At 39.0% G+C, this 17,750-nt stretch overlaps 1 protein-coding gene across 2 annotated transcripts in view; it reads right to left on the bottom strand.

Annotated features, from left to right (window-relative positions):
* USP54 (ubiquitin specific peptidase 54) overlaps nt 1-17,750 on the bottom strand; it is a 66,384-nt gene that overhangs the window by 38,009 nt on the left and 10,625 nt on the right. For both annotated transcript variants that reach the window (XM_024741073.1, XM_024741064.1), the window contains exons 3-7: nt 3,394-3,528; nt 1,720-1,833; nt 1,498-1,580; nt 968-1,073; nt 709-855 (exon numbers count right to left, since the gene is read on the bottom strand). In XM_024741073.1, the coding sequence (XP_024596841.1) occupies nt 709-855; nt 968-1,073; nt 1,498-1,580; nt 1,720-1,833; nt 3,394-3,528 (585 nt within the window). The remainder of the gene's footprint in view (nt 1-708; nt 856-967; nt 1,074-1,497; nt 1,581-1,719; nt 1,834-3,393; nt 3,529-17,750) is intronic.

Genomic DNA, 17,750 nt, shown 5'->3' with positions numbered 1-17,750 from the left:
CTCCTTGGCAAGGAGACCTAAAGTAAGATCCCAGATGGTTCACTTATTCTCAACCGTGGCTTAATGACATTAAAAAACAACAAGGGATCTCCTTAGTCACAGGACCATCCCAGAGGGAAACCAGTAGAAAGGAAACCACAGACTTTCTGGCTCTTCTCTTGAACTGAAGGAAAACCCTGGCTGTACCTATACTAGGGTATGCTGCTGATAAGGTAAACAGCCCGTGTCTGAAGTCTGTTTCCACTAGAATTCTCTTCCAAGCCACTTCATTACCTTCTCAGCAGATGTTGGTTCCTACCATGAATTTAATATTCTAGGACTCATGTCATCAACTTCTACCTTCTTCTCCTCCCATAGTAGAACTAGTGAAGACTGCTCACTTCTTTGACCTTACTACCTCCCATGGTTGAATACAATTCCCTCTTCTACACTGGTATTAACTAATGATAAGTAGAGCATATGATAACTATGGATCACTTGATTTTTAACAGCAGCTAAGCTCTGCCCATTCTGTCTTTCAAGGCCAAGATCATCCCATATCTTCCCAAAAGCCTTTGCTTTTGTGTGTACAGATACACACAATATATTTTTTCAAAACTCTTTAATATTTGTCATTTAGGATATACCTTTGTGTTCAGAGTTCACTGCCCTTGAGCAATAGTAAGTTAGAAGAACTCCAAGTAAGAGATAAAGGTAACTAACACTCACGTCACCCAGCTTAAGGCAGGTGCCCAGGCTGTGAATGACATCCTCTGCCAAGTCTGAGTGGTCCGAGTCCCATACCAGCCCAATTGTGATAATCTGTGGAGCGTTCATCAACACACGGCGAATCTGAATCCTCTCTCCACAGTTGCTCTGAAATACATATATAATGCTAGTGAGGAATGTTGCCCACTGACTCTGCCTCAATTCCACTAATCTCAGGGTTTCCCTCCCCACTCTGAACCCCACCCCTCACTTAACTCACCGGGCAGTTCCGCAGATCCCCCATGGTGCTGGCATTCTGCAGCAGCTCACCAAACATGCTTGGTGAGGGTTTTTCTCGTCTTTCCAGCATACAAATAGCCTGATTGCTTCGAGATGGGGAATTGAAGGGGGATGATGTTGGGAGTTGTACAGGGTTATAGCTAAATCATTCATGCAAATTCCTAACTCACATGTTTGACTTTCTTCCTCTGCCCACTATGCCAAAGCCCCTCATCCTGACCAGCCTCAGTATCCCACAGAGTAAGTGTGCCTGCCTGTCCCTAAATCCAAAGCTCATAGAATCCCCATTCCTCCTCCCACTCTGCTGGCCAGAACTTGAGACTAAGAAAAGGGGACAGATGGGAGAGGAAAGAAGGAAAACAAAGGTTATTTTTAAATTACTGTTCTGAGTTCCTACAATACAGCAAATACTCAGCAATAAGGATACAAGCTATTTGGGTACCTTCAGTTAAAACCCAGTCAACTGAAGGATTGCCTAAGTATACAAACAGAGAACCCTATAAGACTCACCAAAGGGAAGTAGTGGAGATATAATGCACCATCTGGATGAAAGGCAGCGGATCAGAAGTGGCGCCACAGCTAGTACATACACACTAAGCCCGGGGAGAAAAAAGCAAAACCAGCAGCCACAGTCATTAACTGTTTTGGCACCCATTTGACATCCTACATCCTAGGATAAAGTGTTCTTGAAGAAAAGGTCTAAGAAGTGATGGGAATAGAAATAAGGTTCACCTGCTCAAACAACGTCATTGCAAATTTCTGGTGGGAGATGCAGTGTTGGGCAGTGCATATGTCCTCTTTGGTTTCATCAGCAATGTGGAAGTGAATCCTCATCAGGAGGTTTTCCTAATAGAGAAGGACAAAAAGCAGTACGTAGACAATATTTAACAAACAAAAGTACAAATTTGTTGGCAGTGTACTCAGAGAAACAGTAATCCTCCTTGAAGGGAGGAATACCTCTGTTTTTTTTTTAAATTTTTAATTTGAAATAATTATAAATTCACAGAAAGTTTCAAAAAAATTATACAGGAGGTCCATGTACCCTTCACCCAGTTTCCTCTACAGGTGACATGTTACTTAACTATAATACAATATCCAAACCAGCAAATGGACATCAATAAAATCCACAGAGTTTATTCAGATTTCACCAGTTTTACATACATTCATTTGTGTGTATGTGTAGCTCCATGCAATTTTATCACATGTATAGTCATGTAAACACTCCCACAATTAAGATATAAAACTCTTTCATCACCACAAAGCTCCCTTCTGCTATTCCTTTAACACTTTACCCACTCAATTCCAACCCTAACCCTTAGCAACCACTAACATGTTGTCCCATCTCTATAATTTTATTATTTCAAGAATGTTAAATAAATGAGATCATATAGTACATAACCTATTGATACTGTGTTTTTCACTCATCATTACTCCCTTTAGATCATTCAACTTGTTACATAAATCAACAGTTCATTCCTTTTTATTGCTGCACAGTATTCCCTGATATAGAAGTACCCCAGTTTGTTTCACCATCTACCCATTAAAAGCATCTGGGCTTTTTAACTTTGGGGCTGTCACAAATAAAGCTTCTCTGAACATTCATGTACAGGTTTTTGTATGAACATATGTTTTCATCTCTCTGGGACTCATGTACAGGAATCTAACTGCTGAATCATATGGTAGTTTACAAGTTTAGTTTTTTAAGAAACTGCCAAAGTGTTTTCCAGAGTGGCTATACCATTGTTCATTCCTACCAGCAATAAATCAGTGATCCAGTTTCTCAGGGGCACCCCTGATTTTAGCCTATATTTTACTCTATAATAGGATGTATATCACTCAGATTGTTTAATGGTTGCATAGAGTCTTTTGAAGGTTGATGAATAGAATCCAGAGTTGAGAAGAGTTAGGGTCCTCTACTAAAAGTCACTGGGAGCAAAGTAGCCATCTACATAGCACATCACACTTGTGCTAAGGACTCAGCTATTCTCTGTTTAATTATCTTTACGATGCAGGAGCTCTCAAACTGTGGTCCCCAGACCAGCAGCATCAGTGTTAGCATCACCTAGGAACTTGTTAAGAGATATTCTTGGGACCCATTCCAGACATACTGAAACAGAAACTCAAGGGAGTTGAGCCCAGAAATTTTTATTTTAATGGGCCTTGTCTCCTCTGAAGGTGAGAGCTACTGTTCTGTGCGATGGCAAGCACAAAACTACCCTAAGCCTGAAGGAAAAAGAATAAACCCACTAGGCAATTCATACTTTATTAGCAGAAACAACTTATAGAAACTAGGGAAATTCCTAGTTATAACTGTAGAGACCAGGAGCACAGTAAAGTAGCCAGTCCCTGATGGAGACCATCCACAGTCTCACCCCATATCAAAGAGGGCCAGAGGCCAGCACTTACAAAGCACTCCGCAGCATCATCCATAATTCCCAGCTGGAAACGCTGTTCATCCTGAAAAGTCTTTGCCAGAGCACTGCGGAGAGTGTCAGATGGAAGCACTTTTTCAGTACTGCACTGAAACTGGTTAAAGATTCCCTGTAGGGAAGAGGTTAGACAAGGGGAAAAGCACAATGCTGTTACTGAGCTTCGAGGCATCCCAGTCTGTCATGCTAGGATCTCCATGCTTACAGCTATGGAGCCAAATGTACTTTGAATGTGTTGATATGCTTGCAGTTAGTTATAAAAAAGTAAAAAAAAACGAGACTCATAATAAAGGGCATGATATGTGCTAATAAGGATCCTTGCTCTTCCATCTGAGTGTGATACCATCAAAGACTCATTAGGAGAGACCGTTGTCATGAGTTAATGCAATGCAGTTACCTCTGATTTCCTCTGATATAGAAAGAGGTAGATGGTCTACAATAAATAAAGATAAATTATATGTCACTGAATTGGTAAATTATTCTCTGGGGGCTCATCGTATGAAACTTGGCCCCTTCTTTTAAATTGTTTAGCTACTATAAAATTACCCAAAAGTAAAAAGAATAATATAACAAATACCTACGTGTCTAACACTAAGAAATAAACATTCTATCATGTTTACTTCCAATCTACAGATAAAGCTAAAGTCCCCTTTAAGACCAGCCACTCACTATGAGTTTGTTGCACAATCTTCTGTTTATAATACTTTTACATATATTTGTATGTGTGTATATATGTGTGTGTATGTATATAACCCTCAATAATACATAGTATGCTTGTGTGTATGTGTCTTTCATGTAAAAAGTATCACACTGAATTTTACTTTTTTAAAAAATTCAGCATTCTTTTTGAGGTTATCCATATATTTCATCCTTTTCCCCTGCTGTATAGTATTATATCATGTTACTACATCACATCTACTTATCCATTTGTATAGTATTATATCATGTTACTATATCACATCTATTTATCCATTTCTTTATTGACAGATATTTTAACAGTCTCCAATTTTTTGCTATTTTAAAGAGGCTATGCCAGCTTAAACTTCTACCAGTGCATGAATATAAATAAATTTCCCCATATCCTTGTCAGCGATTAATACAGTCAGACTGGTTAATTTTAGTCTTTCTAACTACATTTAGTTTTTCTGGGTCTTCTATGAGTATTACTTGCAGAAAATACCTTCTTCTAGTCTTCTGGTATCTTTCAAGTGCAGCAGTTTTTTATTTTGGTGTAACTAAATGTATCTACCTTCTCCATCTTTACCTATATCTGAAACAATGATGAATATGATATCCAGAGAATGGAAACAAAGAGTTGCAACAAGTGGCACCTGCTTTGAGGTGTCCTTCTCAAGTGGTATTAGACCCTCTGCACAGAGATTTTAGAATGTGCTCCTTGACATCACATAGCCCAGATCCACACTAAACCACCCAGATAAACAACTCACCCAACAATGAGTTACATGTCAACATGCCAAAGAATGTCACCGGCTTGAAATCCTCATTAGTAATTTATTCATATAAAAAAAATTCCAGGGTTACTTTCAGACTTACTAATGAGACCAGAAATGAGATCACTTTTATAAACCTACCTATGTGAGCTAAGAATAGGAGGTCCCACCAACCTAGAATGGCTAATTATTGGTCCTCATTTTACTTGACATTTTACTTGCAATAGCTCAGTCACTCATTCCCTTCAGATTTTTACCCAAATATTACCTTCTCAATATAGTATTTCTGGATCATTTTATTTAAAATTGCAAGCTCCACCCACTCTTTCTGAACTTTCCACCCTTACTTGTTTTATTTTTCCCTTTGGCACCTTTACCAGCAGTCATACCATGTATATTACTTATTTATTGTCTAACTGTACTCTCTAGAATATGAAGACAGAAATTTTTGCCCTTTAATTCCTTGCTACACTCCCAGCATCTATAATAGTAATGGCATGTAGGTCATCAACAACTACTTTTGAATGAATGATTTTATATGGTTAGATCTTATTAAGGGAAAATATTAACTCCCTTCTCTTTTTTTTTTTTTTTTACGGTACGCGGGCCTCTCACTGTTGTGGCCTCTCCCGTTGCAGAGCACAGGCTCCGGACGCGCAGGCTCAGCGGCCATGGCTCACAGGCCCAGCCGCTCCGCGGCATGTGGGATCTTCCCGGACCGGGGCACGAACCCGTGTCCCCTGCATTGGCAGGTGACTCTCAACCACTGCGCCACCAGGGAAGCCCTCCCTTCTCTTTTATAAGCAGATAAAGAATCACCTAGAAAAGGTGAAAATTTTTCTTAAGGTAACACAACTGGTTCAAGCAAAATGGGACTAAACCTTGTTCTGCTAATTTCAAGAGACCTCTGTTCTCTTACTAGCATCATTCCACCTCATACACACTGAACGTCTATCCCTATAGCAACTTGAGAACAATTTACTGTGAACTCTGCTACTATTTCCCTACAAACAATTCCATATGATGTGGAGGAGGCAGCACCAGAAAAACATATTTAGTATTACTTAATAAGCATGGGGCTGGGGGGAAATCTATTATAATTACTTTATTTTGGAGTGACCTAGAAAGTTTTAACAAGTCTATTATAAGATCAGGTAAAGACAGAGCAAGACCTTCCATAATTTGTTGCTGGAAGTGGAAGAATGTCTATCAGTGACTCCTTAAACTAGACCAAAAGTAAAGGTCTGGGTCCACAGTTAAACACTCCTAGAGGGCAACTGGATATCTGCCAAGTGACCAATGGGATTTTGAAACTTGGGGAAATGTGAAGAAAAAAGGAAAAGGAAGGTAGGAAAAGAAGTAGTGGCTGCTTCTACATATGGTGATCTGAACACTTAATGATATGCTGAAGGGAAGTCACCTCAGCTTTGCAAAACTTAGTGACCACTATCATATCCTAACCTGCCACTCTTCTCAACTGTTAATGGTAAGACATTAATGCTGACAAAGACTCTACCTCTAGAGCAAGGGATGGATGAGGTTTGGTCCTTTGTTTAGAGTCTCAAACCGGTTCCAAGACAAACCAATGGAAAATTAGTTTCAGGATAGTTCTGTAAAAACACAACAAATGCAAACTGCAGTCCCTTTAGTCTCTCTAAACTGGGTTTCCTCAAGAATTAATACTCTAAAGCAACAGTTCCTAATGAATTAACTTCTCTCCTATGCATAGTACTAGTTATGTTACCATCCTAGAGAGAATTAAGAAAATAGTCACTCAAAATACTTTCTGTGTTCTGTGGTTCAGATGACCCTGTTTGAGAAAGGACAGAGATCCACTGAGAGATGGCATAGAGTAATAGTTAAGAGTATGGACTCTGGAACCATAGTATTTGGGTTCAAAATCCCAGCCCTGTTACTTACCATCTATATGACCTTGGACAAGTTACCTAACTTCTCTATGCTTCAGTTTCCTCTTCTAAAAGAGAATTAATAATAGTATTTACCTCCTAGGATTATTTGAGGATTAAATAAGTTATCTATCTTTCTACTTATATCTTAGACTAAAGTCTGACCATATCAAAGTGCTATCTAAGTGTTAACTGTTATTATAATCATTCTATTTGGGATTCATTTTAGGTTACTGCCTGCTACTGATGTATGAAGAAGGGCCTTGAGAGTCAGAAAGGCTTCTACCTTGAGCTACCTACCCAGTCTCTAAGGTCTAGGTACAAAGGAAGAAATTCTTCTCTATTCTGCTGCTTGTATTCAAGAAAGGCAGATTTTCCATGACCTAGATAACAAGGGTTTTAGCACAGAAAAAGAAAGACTTAAAGTCAGAGCTCTGACTGCGCCCATAGTGGATATGCAACAACAGATCTGGCTCTTGTGTTCAGTGGCATCATCTCCATGCTACTCTTTTTTTAACCTCTTAATTACGAACAGCTTTCTCCACACACACTGAGTATCTGAATGTATTCAGAATAGCCTCTGCCTGCATCTTCTTTATTTTCTTATTCAATATTTTAATTATTGTTACCGGTATTGCTCTGCCATTGTTAGGAAGAAGCAAGTGTATCAGGGATGACGCAGCCTGAGCCTGCCCAGCATGCATCTGTGAGCTGCAGCTCTGGAAGAAGCTGTAGCACAAAGCCCCTCTGTTAGGGCAGCACACTAACCCCTGTGTGTCCCTCTCACATGAGCACAAGGCAGGAATGGGCCTCCTCCTGTTCCCTTTTTCACCCTCCTCCCACCTTTCCCAGAGGGAGATCCTGTTCACACCAAAGAAAGCCAAGAACATTTAGTTCAGCAATAAGAACAGGTGGTAGCACCAATAAGGAACAAAAACTGGTATTCTTCCAATTGCTGAGTTCTATGGCAGAGAGGAAGAAAGGGCAGGAAGAACCAAAACCCAGGAATCATTTTCCCCTGTGGGGTCCCTGATGGTTTCACTTCAATAAAGAAAAAACCCACCTTTGAGGTTTCTCTCTGCCGTTCTTCACAGAGTGATACCAAAGAGGTCTTCCTTTTCACTCTCAGGAAAAGGCAAATTACTTTTTGTTTGTTACCTATTTTCTTGGAGGCAGTGCAAAAGCAACAAGACTAATGACTAAAAGCAGGTGCTTCCCCACCCATCTCTCTTGGATCAAGTAGCAAACAATTCTACCCACAGGAGCATATAATTATTTGGATTAGTAAAAACCACGTAAATAAGATAAAAGTGCCATAAAGACAGAAAGTCTTTGTGCTTTGTCATCTACAAATGCAGCTGTTGCTTGTTTTTCCTTTTTTTCCCCCTAAAACACAGACTTTGTCTTTAAGGAGGGAACAGCTGTCTATTTCTCTCTCAGAATTTCCTAGCTTTGCATCAAAAAGAAGTCATGAGTAGAGAAGATACAGGTCAAGAAAAAGGGCTGGACTTCCCTGGTGGCGCAGTGGTTAAGAATCTGCCTGCCAGTGCAGGGGACACGAGTTCGAGCGCTGGTCCGGGAAGATCCCACATGCCGCGGAGCAACTGAGCCCGTGTGCCACAACTACTGAATTCAGTGCGCCTAGAGCCTGTGCTCCGCGACAAGAGAAGCCACTGCAATGAGAAGCCCGCACACCACGATGAAGAGTAGCCCCCGCTCGCCACAACCAGAGAAAGTCCACGCGCAGCAACTAAGACCCAACGCAGCCAAAAATAAATAAATAAATATTTTTTTTAAAAAAAAGAAAGAAAAAGAGCTGTCACTAAATTTGATGCTTTATGGGCCCAAGGTCTTTGAAAAGTGCCCCAGTCAGCAGTTCAACTCATCCCTGAGAGGCGTCCAGCAACACCTTCTACAAAGGTGTGACACATGTTATACACTACTACTAACTCAATTCTTAGAGTTTCTCTTCTTGATCTAAGCTTCCCAAATCTAACATTTTGGCTTTCATAACTATCCCTTTTTTTCCACACCTCCTGTAAATCATAGACCTAAATAAATCATAAATCTAGATGTGGCCAATGGAGTCTGTTTGTAAACACAACCCTTTGAAAGGAAAATAAAGGAGCTACTCCTTGAGAGTCACTGACTGCTGGAAAATAGAAATTTCACCCTAGATTTGTATGTTCAAAAGAATGTTGAACGTTTTCTTTCAAGAGGGGAAAGAATATTGAAATGTTTACCATTTTGGCATCCAAACCAGTAACACTGGATTTTTAACATTTTATTGCAAAAAAGTTCAAACAGGGCTTCCCTGGTGGCGCAGTGGTTGAGAGTCCGCCTGCCGATGCAGGGGACGTGGGTTTGTGCCCCAGTCCAGGAGGATCCCATATGCCGCAGAGCGGCTGGGCCCGTGAGCCATGGCCGCTGAGCCTGCGCATCCGGAGCCTGTGCTCTGCAACGGGAGAGGCCACAGCAGTGAGAGGCCCGCGTACCGCAAAAAAAAAAAAGTTCAAACATACAAGGGTAGACAAAATAGCACAATAAATTCCCATGTACCTATCATCCAACCTCAACCATTACTAACCTGTGGCCAATCTCATTTCATATATACCACCCACCCACTTACCCCTCCTCCCAGATCATTTTGAAACAAATGCCAGACATTATTCATCTGTAAATATGTCAGGATATGCCTCTAAAAAATAAGAACCCTTTTTGTTTAAAACATAACCATATAACAAACCCTTTCTCTAGTGTTCAGTGATTTTTTTGTGATATAACAGAATCAGTGATTACATCTCTCCTGACAAATGTGAGCTGCAACTCCCAAGGTTTGTAGTCTATGAACTGACCAAATATGTGTTCTTCAAATTAAAGTTGTTAAATATAACAACTTTAGTGACAATTCAGTGACAATTCTGAAGTGACATTTATGCAGTAAAAACAAAACGAAAGGTACCTATGTAAAGTGATGGCTATGTTAATTAGCTTGATTGTAGTGATCATTTCACAATATACGTATATATCAAAACATCAAGTTGTGTGCCTTAAATCTCATAATTTTTATTTGTGAATTATACCGCAATAAAACTGAAAAAAAACACTTAACCATAATACCATTACCACACTCAGAAAAAGGTATCCAGTCAGTTTAACAGAAATTCTTGCTCCAGGAAGAGAAAGCAGAGAACAAGCTGGCCAGTTTCTCTCTTGGGATTCTTTAACCTTATGTCTTAAAATAGCTACCTTCTGGACTTCCTTATTAGAAAATTACCCATATATCCCATATCAGTCCCTTTAAATCAAATTCAGTTACCAATACCATATCTCCCCATGAGTTTAGGGCTTTATTTGCATTCAATTTATAACCCAATACCTTGGACTTACAGTGGTGAAGTAAAAGACCATCATAAACTTACCTATCACACGCATTCCTGCTACCTATGCAAAAATGACACCCACATACACAAAGGCAGAGACACAGATAGAAACAACAAGACCTCAAGACAGTGGACAGACAGAGACAGGCCAAATTCACCAGGGAATAGTATTGCTTTTAGTGGGAAATCATAAACTAATATTGAGATTTATAAAAATGTAACAGTCATTCTGGAATTTTTGCCAAGATCAGAAATGTAGGACCTTAAAGATGACCAACAGTATTCAAATCAAATTTTAAGAATCAATATCAAAGCCACTTACCCCACAGGGGAAATAAAAAGGGGGACCCTTCTGGACATGAACAAAGATTTTAAGATTATATAAGTTTCAGGTTCTGCCATAAACTCTGGAAAGAATCATGATGATCTACTACATTTTTCCTTGTAGTCATACCCCCTCTATTTGAAATACCATGTAAAATTCTGAACTCCAGAATTTTTAAAAGGATAAGAGCCTGAGTTTTATACTATCCAAGTTATGTCAATGATTAAATTAGTCAAGAATATTTAGGTACAGGGCTTCCCTGGTGGCGCAATGGTTAAGAATCTGCCTGCCAATGCAGGGGACAAGGGTTCAAACCCTGGTCCAGGAAGATTCCACATGATGCAGAGCAACTAAGCCTGGGCGCCACAACTACTGAGCCTGTACTCTAGAGCCCGCGAGCCATAACTACTGAAGCCTGCACGCCTCGAGCCCGTGCTCCGCAACAAAAGAAGCCACCGCAATAAGAAGCCCGCACACCGCAACGAAGAGTAGCCCCAACTTGCTGCAACTAGAGAAAGCCCGCACACAGCAGCAAAGACTCAGGGCAGCCAAAAATAAAATTAATTAATTTTAAAAAAAGAAGAACATTTAGGTACAGCCTAATACAACTTTAAGAAAGGTTAACCAGGGCTTCCCTCGTGGCACAGTGGTTGAGAATCTGCCTGCCGATGCAGGGGACATGGGTTCGTGCCCCGGTCTGGGAAGATCCCATATGTCGCGGAGCGGTGGGGCCCATGAGCCATGGCCGCTAAGCCTGCGCGTCCGGAGCCTGTGCTCTGCAATGGGAGAGGCCACAACAGTGAGAGGCCCGCGTACCGCAAAAAAAAAAGAAAGGTTAACCAAAAGACCACACAAATATGTTCATATCACATAGATAAGCATAACAGGAAGGAAGTTCAATTCAAATGGATAGGTGCATTAGACATAAGGACATACCTTCCTTATGTGAGGGCTATTTATTACTAGCTAAAATTTCCAGGTAACATACTAGAAATCTAATTTCCTGGCTTAAATAAATAGCCAGTCTAGGATAATGGGTTTACTCCTCTGATAGTGGCCATGACTATAGGACAATGAAGAACCTTCCATTCCTACAGTCTACAAAAAAATGACCAGACTATTTCCTTATACCACTTTACTCGATATGTTTATGCTTCAGTCCCCAGTAGAGGAATAGCTACATGGTACACAATAAAAAAATATCGAGAGATTTGTTCCCTGAACTCTCAAATTTCCCCCCAATTAACAAGTGAGCTATCAGCAGAACACAGACTTTCCTGCCCCTTCACAACAGTCTTACTGTTCTACAGGTACAGACTTACATTCCAGGACCCCTATATACAAAAACCTATTTCCTCCCTACCTACCTCCATCACCACCACCATTCCCTGGCTTTTATTCCTTATACTAACATCCTTAAAAAAAAAATCACTAATTGAGAAGGTTTGTTGGATTTAATCAATCAATGCAGCATTCTTCTTTGCCTATAACAAAAAACACTCTGTCCTACATCCTGGCACTGTAAAGCCTCTAGTACAATCCCTGGAAGGAGAACAAAATCTTTGTGGCATACTAAGTACAGAGGACGGATTTCCTCCTCTGGACAGAGATAAATAAATAAACCAATACCAAAGTCAAGTTATACCCTGGGGGCCAGGGTGTAAGAGCAGACTCAATATGAATAATAAATCAGAGCTCTGGGCTATAGGCATGACAACAGTTTAGGTCAGGAAAAATCTTTCAGTAATACTAGATGGGAATAAATTTGGTATTTTAGAAGGGGCAGGGTAATTAGCACACAAATTTCTCTTTTTTTTTTAATAAATTTATGTTTTCATTTATTTATTTTTGGCTGTGCTGGGTCTTCGCTGCTGCGCATGGGCTTTCTCTAGTTGCACGGTGAGCGGGGGCCACTCTCCATTGCGGTGTACGGGCCTCTCACTGTGGTGGCCTCTCCTGCTGTAGAGCATGGGCTCTAGGCGCGCGGGCTTCAATAGTTGTAGTGCACGGGCCCAGATGTTCCGCGGCATGTGGGATCCTCCCAGACCAGGGCTCGAACCGGTGTCCCCTGCATTGGCAGGCAGACTCTTAACCACTGTGCCACCAGGGAAGTCCCCCACAAATCTCTTCTATTTGCTAAGTCAGAGTTGAAATGCATTGCGGTTCAAAGTAAGCAGAAAGACAAACTAACACAAATTCTTCATTAATAATTTGCATGCAAGATTTTGAGACTGTAATTACTTTAGGGACTTAGTGTCAAGTAACACAGAAAAAAAAAACCAGTATATTTTACAGGACCAAAAGAAATGGATTATCATAAACATTGTGTACAAACCACCAAAAAGTACTGGATGCAACATATACTATGGTACCAACGAAGATCACAAGGCACAGGACTACTGGCAGACGTTCATAGAGCAGAAGAAAAAAACAAAAATATTAAAGAAGACATGATCCAAAAGGTATTCACATAAGGCCAGTAGTCAATGCATTTTAAGTAAACAACTGCAGAGAGAGCAGGGACACATATCTTTCAGCCAGACTTGAAAGGGCAAATCCTTCATCCAAACATCAGATTAAGGGAAAGTTAGCTAGCTTCTGACTCATCAAGGAACATGTTTGTGTTTCTTTTTGTATTTAATAGTAGGTTCTAGAGATAAGCAATTATGCTCTAACATAAAGAATTCTGACTTCATAAAGAATTGGCAAGTTTTGCAGAGTACTTCAAATTCAGGAAGTTTGGAATCTCTTGTTTTAAAAAAAATCTAAGAAATAAGAATTTTACAAATCAAACAGCATTAAAGAATGCAAACAGGTCATGAAGTATCAGCAAAAAGGAATTCTTATTAGCCTCATCAAATATTCCTCCTTTTTAAATAGGAGGCAGAGAAAAATATATATAATTACACCCATAGAGAAAAAAATATATAGAATTACACCCACACTGGGACACCACAAAGTTAACATGTAACTTAACGGCAGGATACCAGATAACTGCTCTGCTGACAGAATCCCAGACTTTGCCTTCTTACGTCAGCAGATCTTTCCCACCATCAACCCCCCTTCCTGCCTCCCTCCTCCCCTCCCCCACATCTCTCCCTTCCCTTACTAAATGAGGCATGAAGGCCTAGATTAGTAGACTTACTAAAAAAAGTATGAGACCAAAAGTCACAATATGAAAATCTCTATTAAACAGGACAAGAGTGAGAGAGAATATAAAAGACAGAAAGAAAAAGAAAAGGAAAAGGCAATACCCTAAACTCCATAACTAAAATACCAAGAAGTACTAAAAGACTATATGAACCCAGAAAAGTTGTGTTTATTATATTATGGTCCAGGCACTGTGAGGAACACCAAAAGAGAAGAAAAGCTGGGCCACCTTCCCAAAAACCCATTCAGCCATGCTAAACACTGTTAAAATCAATTACGGATGTAGATACAGTATTTTTAAAACTTCATGAAGAAGATAAATTTCTGAAAGGCAGATGTGGTTTGGCTTAAAAGGGATGTGTTATTGTTCTGTTTATTGTTATTATTTTTGTTATTATTTTGGGTGCCAAGGGATGCAGGCAAAGTGAATGACATCTGTCTGCAATGCAATGTCTAAGAGGCAGGCATAGTAAGTATACCATCTGCTATCATAGCTGAAATGGAGTGCCTGGGGAAGGAGAGGAAGGGAAAAGGAAGTGTGAAATTAGTTTTTTAAATGTCCATAATCCTGCTTTTCTAAGTGATTTAAGAGACAACTGGGAGCCACTTCAAGATTATAAGAAGGTAGTAACTTCAAAATAGCACTCCAGGGTAGTCTTAGGTTAGAACAAATGAAATAGGAAGATACTAGAGGTGGAAAGGCAATTAAGGGTCTGAAAAAAAGAAGTACTCTTTTTACTAAAACGGTGGGCAAAAAGACCTATTACTAGAAATATTATAGACCAGAGAGGAGGCATAAAGAGAAATGATAATTCCTGTGGTGGAATTCAGGCTATTTTCAGTTTTCCTCTTTACACTTTAGTATACTTTCCAGAATGATTGCAGTATTTTTCTATATTTATAATAAAAATCATCATTCAAATAAAGAACAAACATGATGTGTATACACAGCCAAAGAATAATAAATAAATGCCCATGTGCCTGCCACACAATTTAAGAATGGAAAAATTGAGTTTGAGTATCCACAAATGATTATATCCTACCCATTCCACCTTCCAGAGGTAACCATTATCCTGAATTTTGTGAAAATCATTCCTTTTTTCTCTACACTTTTATCATATGTATGTATCCCGGAACAATATGTTATTTATTCTGCCTGTTTTGGATTTGTATATAAATGGAATCATAGTTTAGCAGTCTTCTGTGACTTGCTTTTTTCATTCAATATACAAATTTTCCTTGATTTATGATGGGGTTACATCCCAATAAACCCACTGAAAGTTGAAAACATGCCTAACTTATCTACTGAACATCATAGCCTAGCCTAGCCTACCTTAAACTTGCTCAGAACATTTACATTAGCCTACAGTTGGGCAAAACCATCTAATACAAAGCCTACTTCATTATAAAGTGTTGAATATCTGATCGAATTTATTGAATACTGTACGGAAAGTTAAAACCAGAACGTTTGTATGGGTACAGAATGGTTATAAGTGTATCGGTTGTTTAACGTCATGATTGTGTGGCTGACTGGGAGCTGAGGCGTGCTACAGCTGCCTAGCATCACAAGAAAGTATCATACCATATATATCACTAGCCCAAGAAAAGATCAAAATGCAAAGTAAGGTTTCTACTGAATGCATATCGCTTTCACATCATCATAAAGTCAAAAAATCGTTAAGTCAGACCATCGTAAGTTGATGGCTGTCTGTAATGCTTGTGTGATTAACTCAAAATGATACATGTAGCTGCAGGCTATCCATTTTCACAACTATATAGAAGTGAAATAAATTACTACTCTAGGAATAAACCATAATTTTTTAATCGATTATATTAGAGTTGGAATGGGTTGTTTCATTTTTCTGTAATCACAAAAAAAATACTACCTTAAACATCCCCAAACATATCTTCTGGTATGTATGTACAAGGAAGTTTCTTACAGCGAATATCCAGGAGTAGAATTACTGAGTAGTAGGGTACCTGCTACTTCAATTTTATTTGACAAATGTAATGACAAACTGGTTTCCTAAATAGTGGTATCAATTTATATTCCAACCAAAAATTTATGTAAATTCTCATTCTACCTTGTAGGTAACAATTTTATCTGACTTTTAAATTTCTACTAATCTGAAGGGTATGGTTTAATCTACATTTCTTACATTACTAAAGAGGGTAAGCTTATTTCATATGCTTAAATATCAATTTGGTTTCCCATTCCGAGAAATGCCTGTTTATGTGTTTTGTCCATTTTCCTGTTGACTCATTTTATTATTTACTTATTCTTCATGGGAATTCTTCTCTGGAGTTCTATGTTGGATACCAGTCCTCTGTTGATTATATATATTGCAGATATTTTCTCCCAATTTGTAGCCTTGTATATTTATTGTCTTTATGGAGTCTTCTGATGAACAGAAGTTCTTGAATTTTCTATAGTAAAACGTATCAAGCTTTTTAACTTTGTATTTTTCATGTCTTATTTATTAAATCCTCTCTATCTCTTAGGCCATGATATTCTCTCATAGTTTCTTCTAAAACGAAGTATATTGTCTTTCACATTTTACTCCTTAATTCATCTGAAATTCTTACTTTTGGTATAACATGAAGTAGGGATCTAATTTCCTTTTTGTCTATACAAATAAAGAGTTATCTAAGCACGTTTATTGGAAAGTCTAAGAGTATAATTTTCAAATTAAGTGCACAATAATTAAAAGAATGCAAACAATGCCATCTAAAACAAAGTATGTGCAAATTAGAGCCTAATTATTTAACACTTATTTAGCACTGAGAGATTGAAAAGCACTTTAGGGAAAAAAAAATCAAATTTTTACTCTTCCAATACAGCAAAAGAGGCAGTGAAGGTAAAGAAATCTAATGGATAGATCAGGCAATGATGTGATGAGGAAAGCATCAGAATTTCAACACATCCTCAGCTTATAAAAAGACCCAAAACACAGCCTTTGATCCACTAAGCCCATTTACCTATCCATCATAAGCAACTGCTTCTCTGAAAAACTCCCAAGATACAACCTCAGCCCCTTTAGCTTGAAAAACAACTTCCTTTCTGTAACTGGCTATTTCAGAAGGTGTCCCATAAGGTCTGGTGATTGGTTTCCTTTATCTTTCTGACTTATATAATTATATTGATTTATATTAAAGTAACAATTTGTCCCTGTGGAAAATGAAACATAGCAAGACTATGACAGCCAATTCTCCAGAGTCCCATCTGGGTCAGTGAAGAATTGGCACAGTCCTGACTAATCAAAGGCATGTCAGAGGGTCATTTAATTTCTGTCATCCCTTCTTGTTACACATAGGAGTTTCCAGTTTCAGGAGATTGTTCTACCAGGGATTTCTCCAGTATTCAGATCTCTCTAGCAAGTAACTTGCCTTGTTTTTTTGGTTTTAATGCCATGAACCAGACTTCCCTTAGACTTGCTGACCAAAGGACCACTATGTTTCTTGTTTATCTGAAGTTAGATACTTAATGCCAATGTACCTTTCAGAAAAATCAAGCCGAATGCTCTTTTGGATGGACTTCTGTCTGAATGGGCATAGTCAGAAATGTTACAACTTGTGAAAAATCTGGTTTTATTAAAATTTCATATTTAAACTCCCCAATTAACCAATAATTTTTTAAAACATCTTTATTGGAGTATAACTGCTTTACAATGTTGTGTTAGTTCCTGCTGTATAACACAGTGAATCAGCTATATATAGACATATATCCCCATATACCCTCCATCTTGTGTCTCCCTCCCATCCTCCCTATCCCACCCCTCTAGGTGGTCACAAAGCACCGAGCTGATCTCCCTGTGCTATACAGCTGCTTCCCACTAGCTATCTACTAGCTATCTATTTTACATTTGGTAGTGTATACATGTCCATGCTACTCTCTCACTTCGTCCCAGTTTACCCTCCCCCCCATGTCCTCAAGTCCATTCTCTACATCTGCATCTTATTCCCGCCCTGCCCTTAGGTTCTTCAGAACCATGTTTTCTTTGTTTTTTTTTTAGATTACACATATATGTGTGAGCATACAGTATTTGTTTTTCTCTTTCTGACTTACTTCACTCTGTGTGACAGACTCTAGGTCCAAACACCTCACTACAAATAACTCA

Source organism: Neophocaena asiaeorientalis, unplaced genomic scaffold (genome assembly GCF_003031525.2).
Source record: "Neophocaena asiaeorientalis asiaeorientalis breed wild unplaced genomic scaffold, Neophocaena_asiaeorientalis_V1.1 scaffold484, whole genome shotgun sequence".
NCBI lineage: Eukaryota > Metazoa > Chordata > Mammalia > Artiodactyla > Phocoenidae > Neophocaena > Neophocaena asiaeorientalis.
This window is presented reverse-complemented; position numbering and strand designations above follow the sequence as displayed.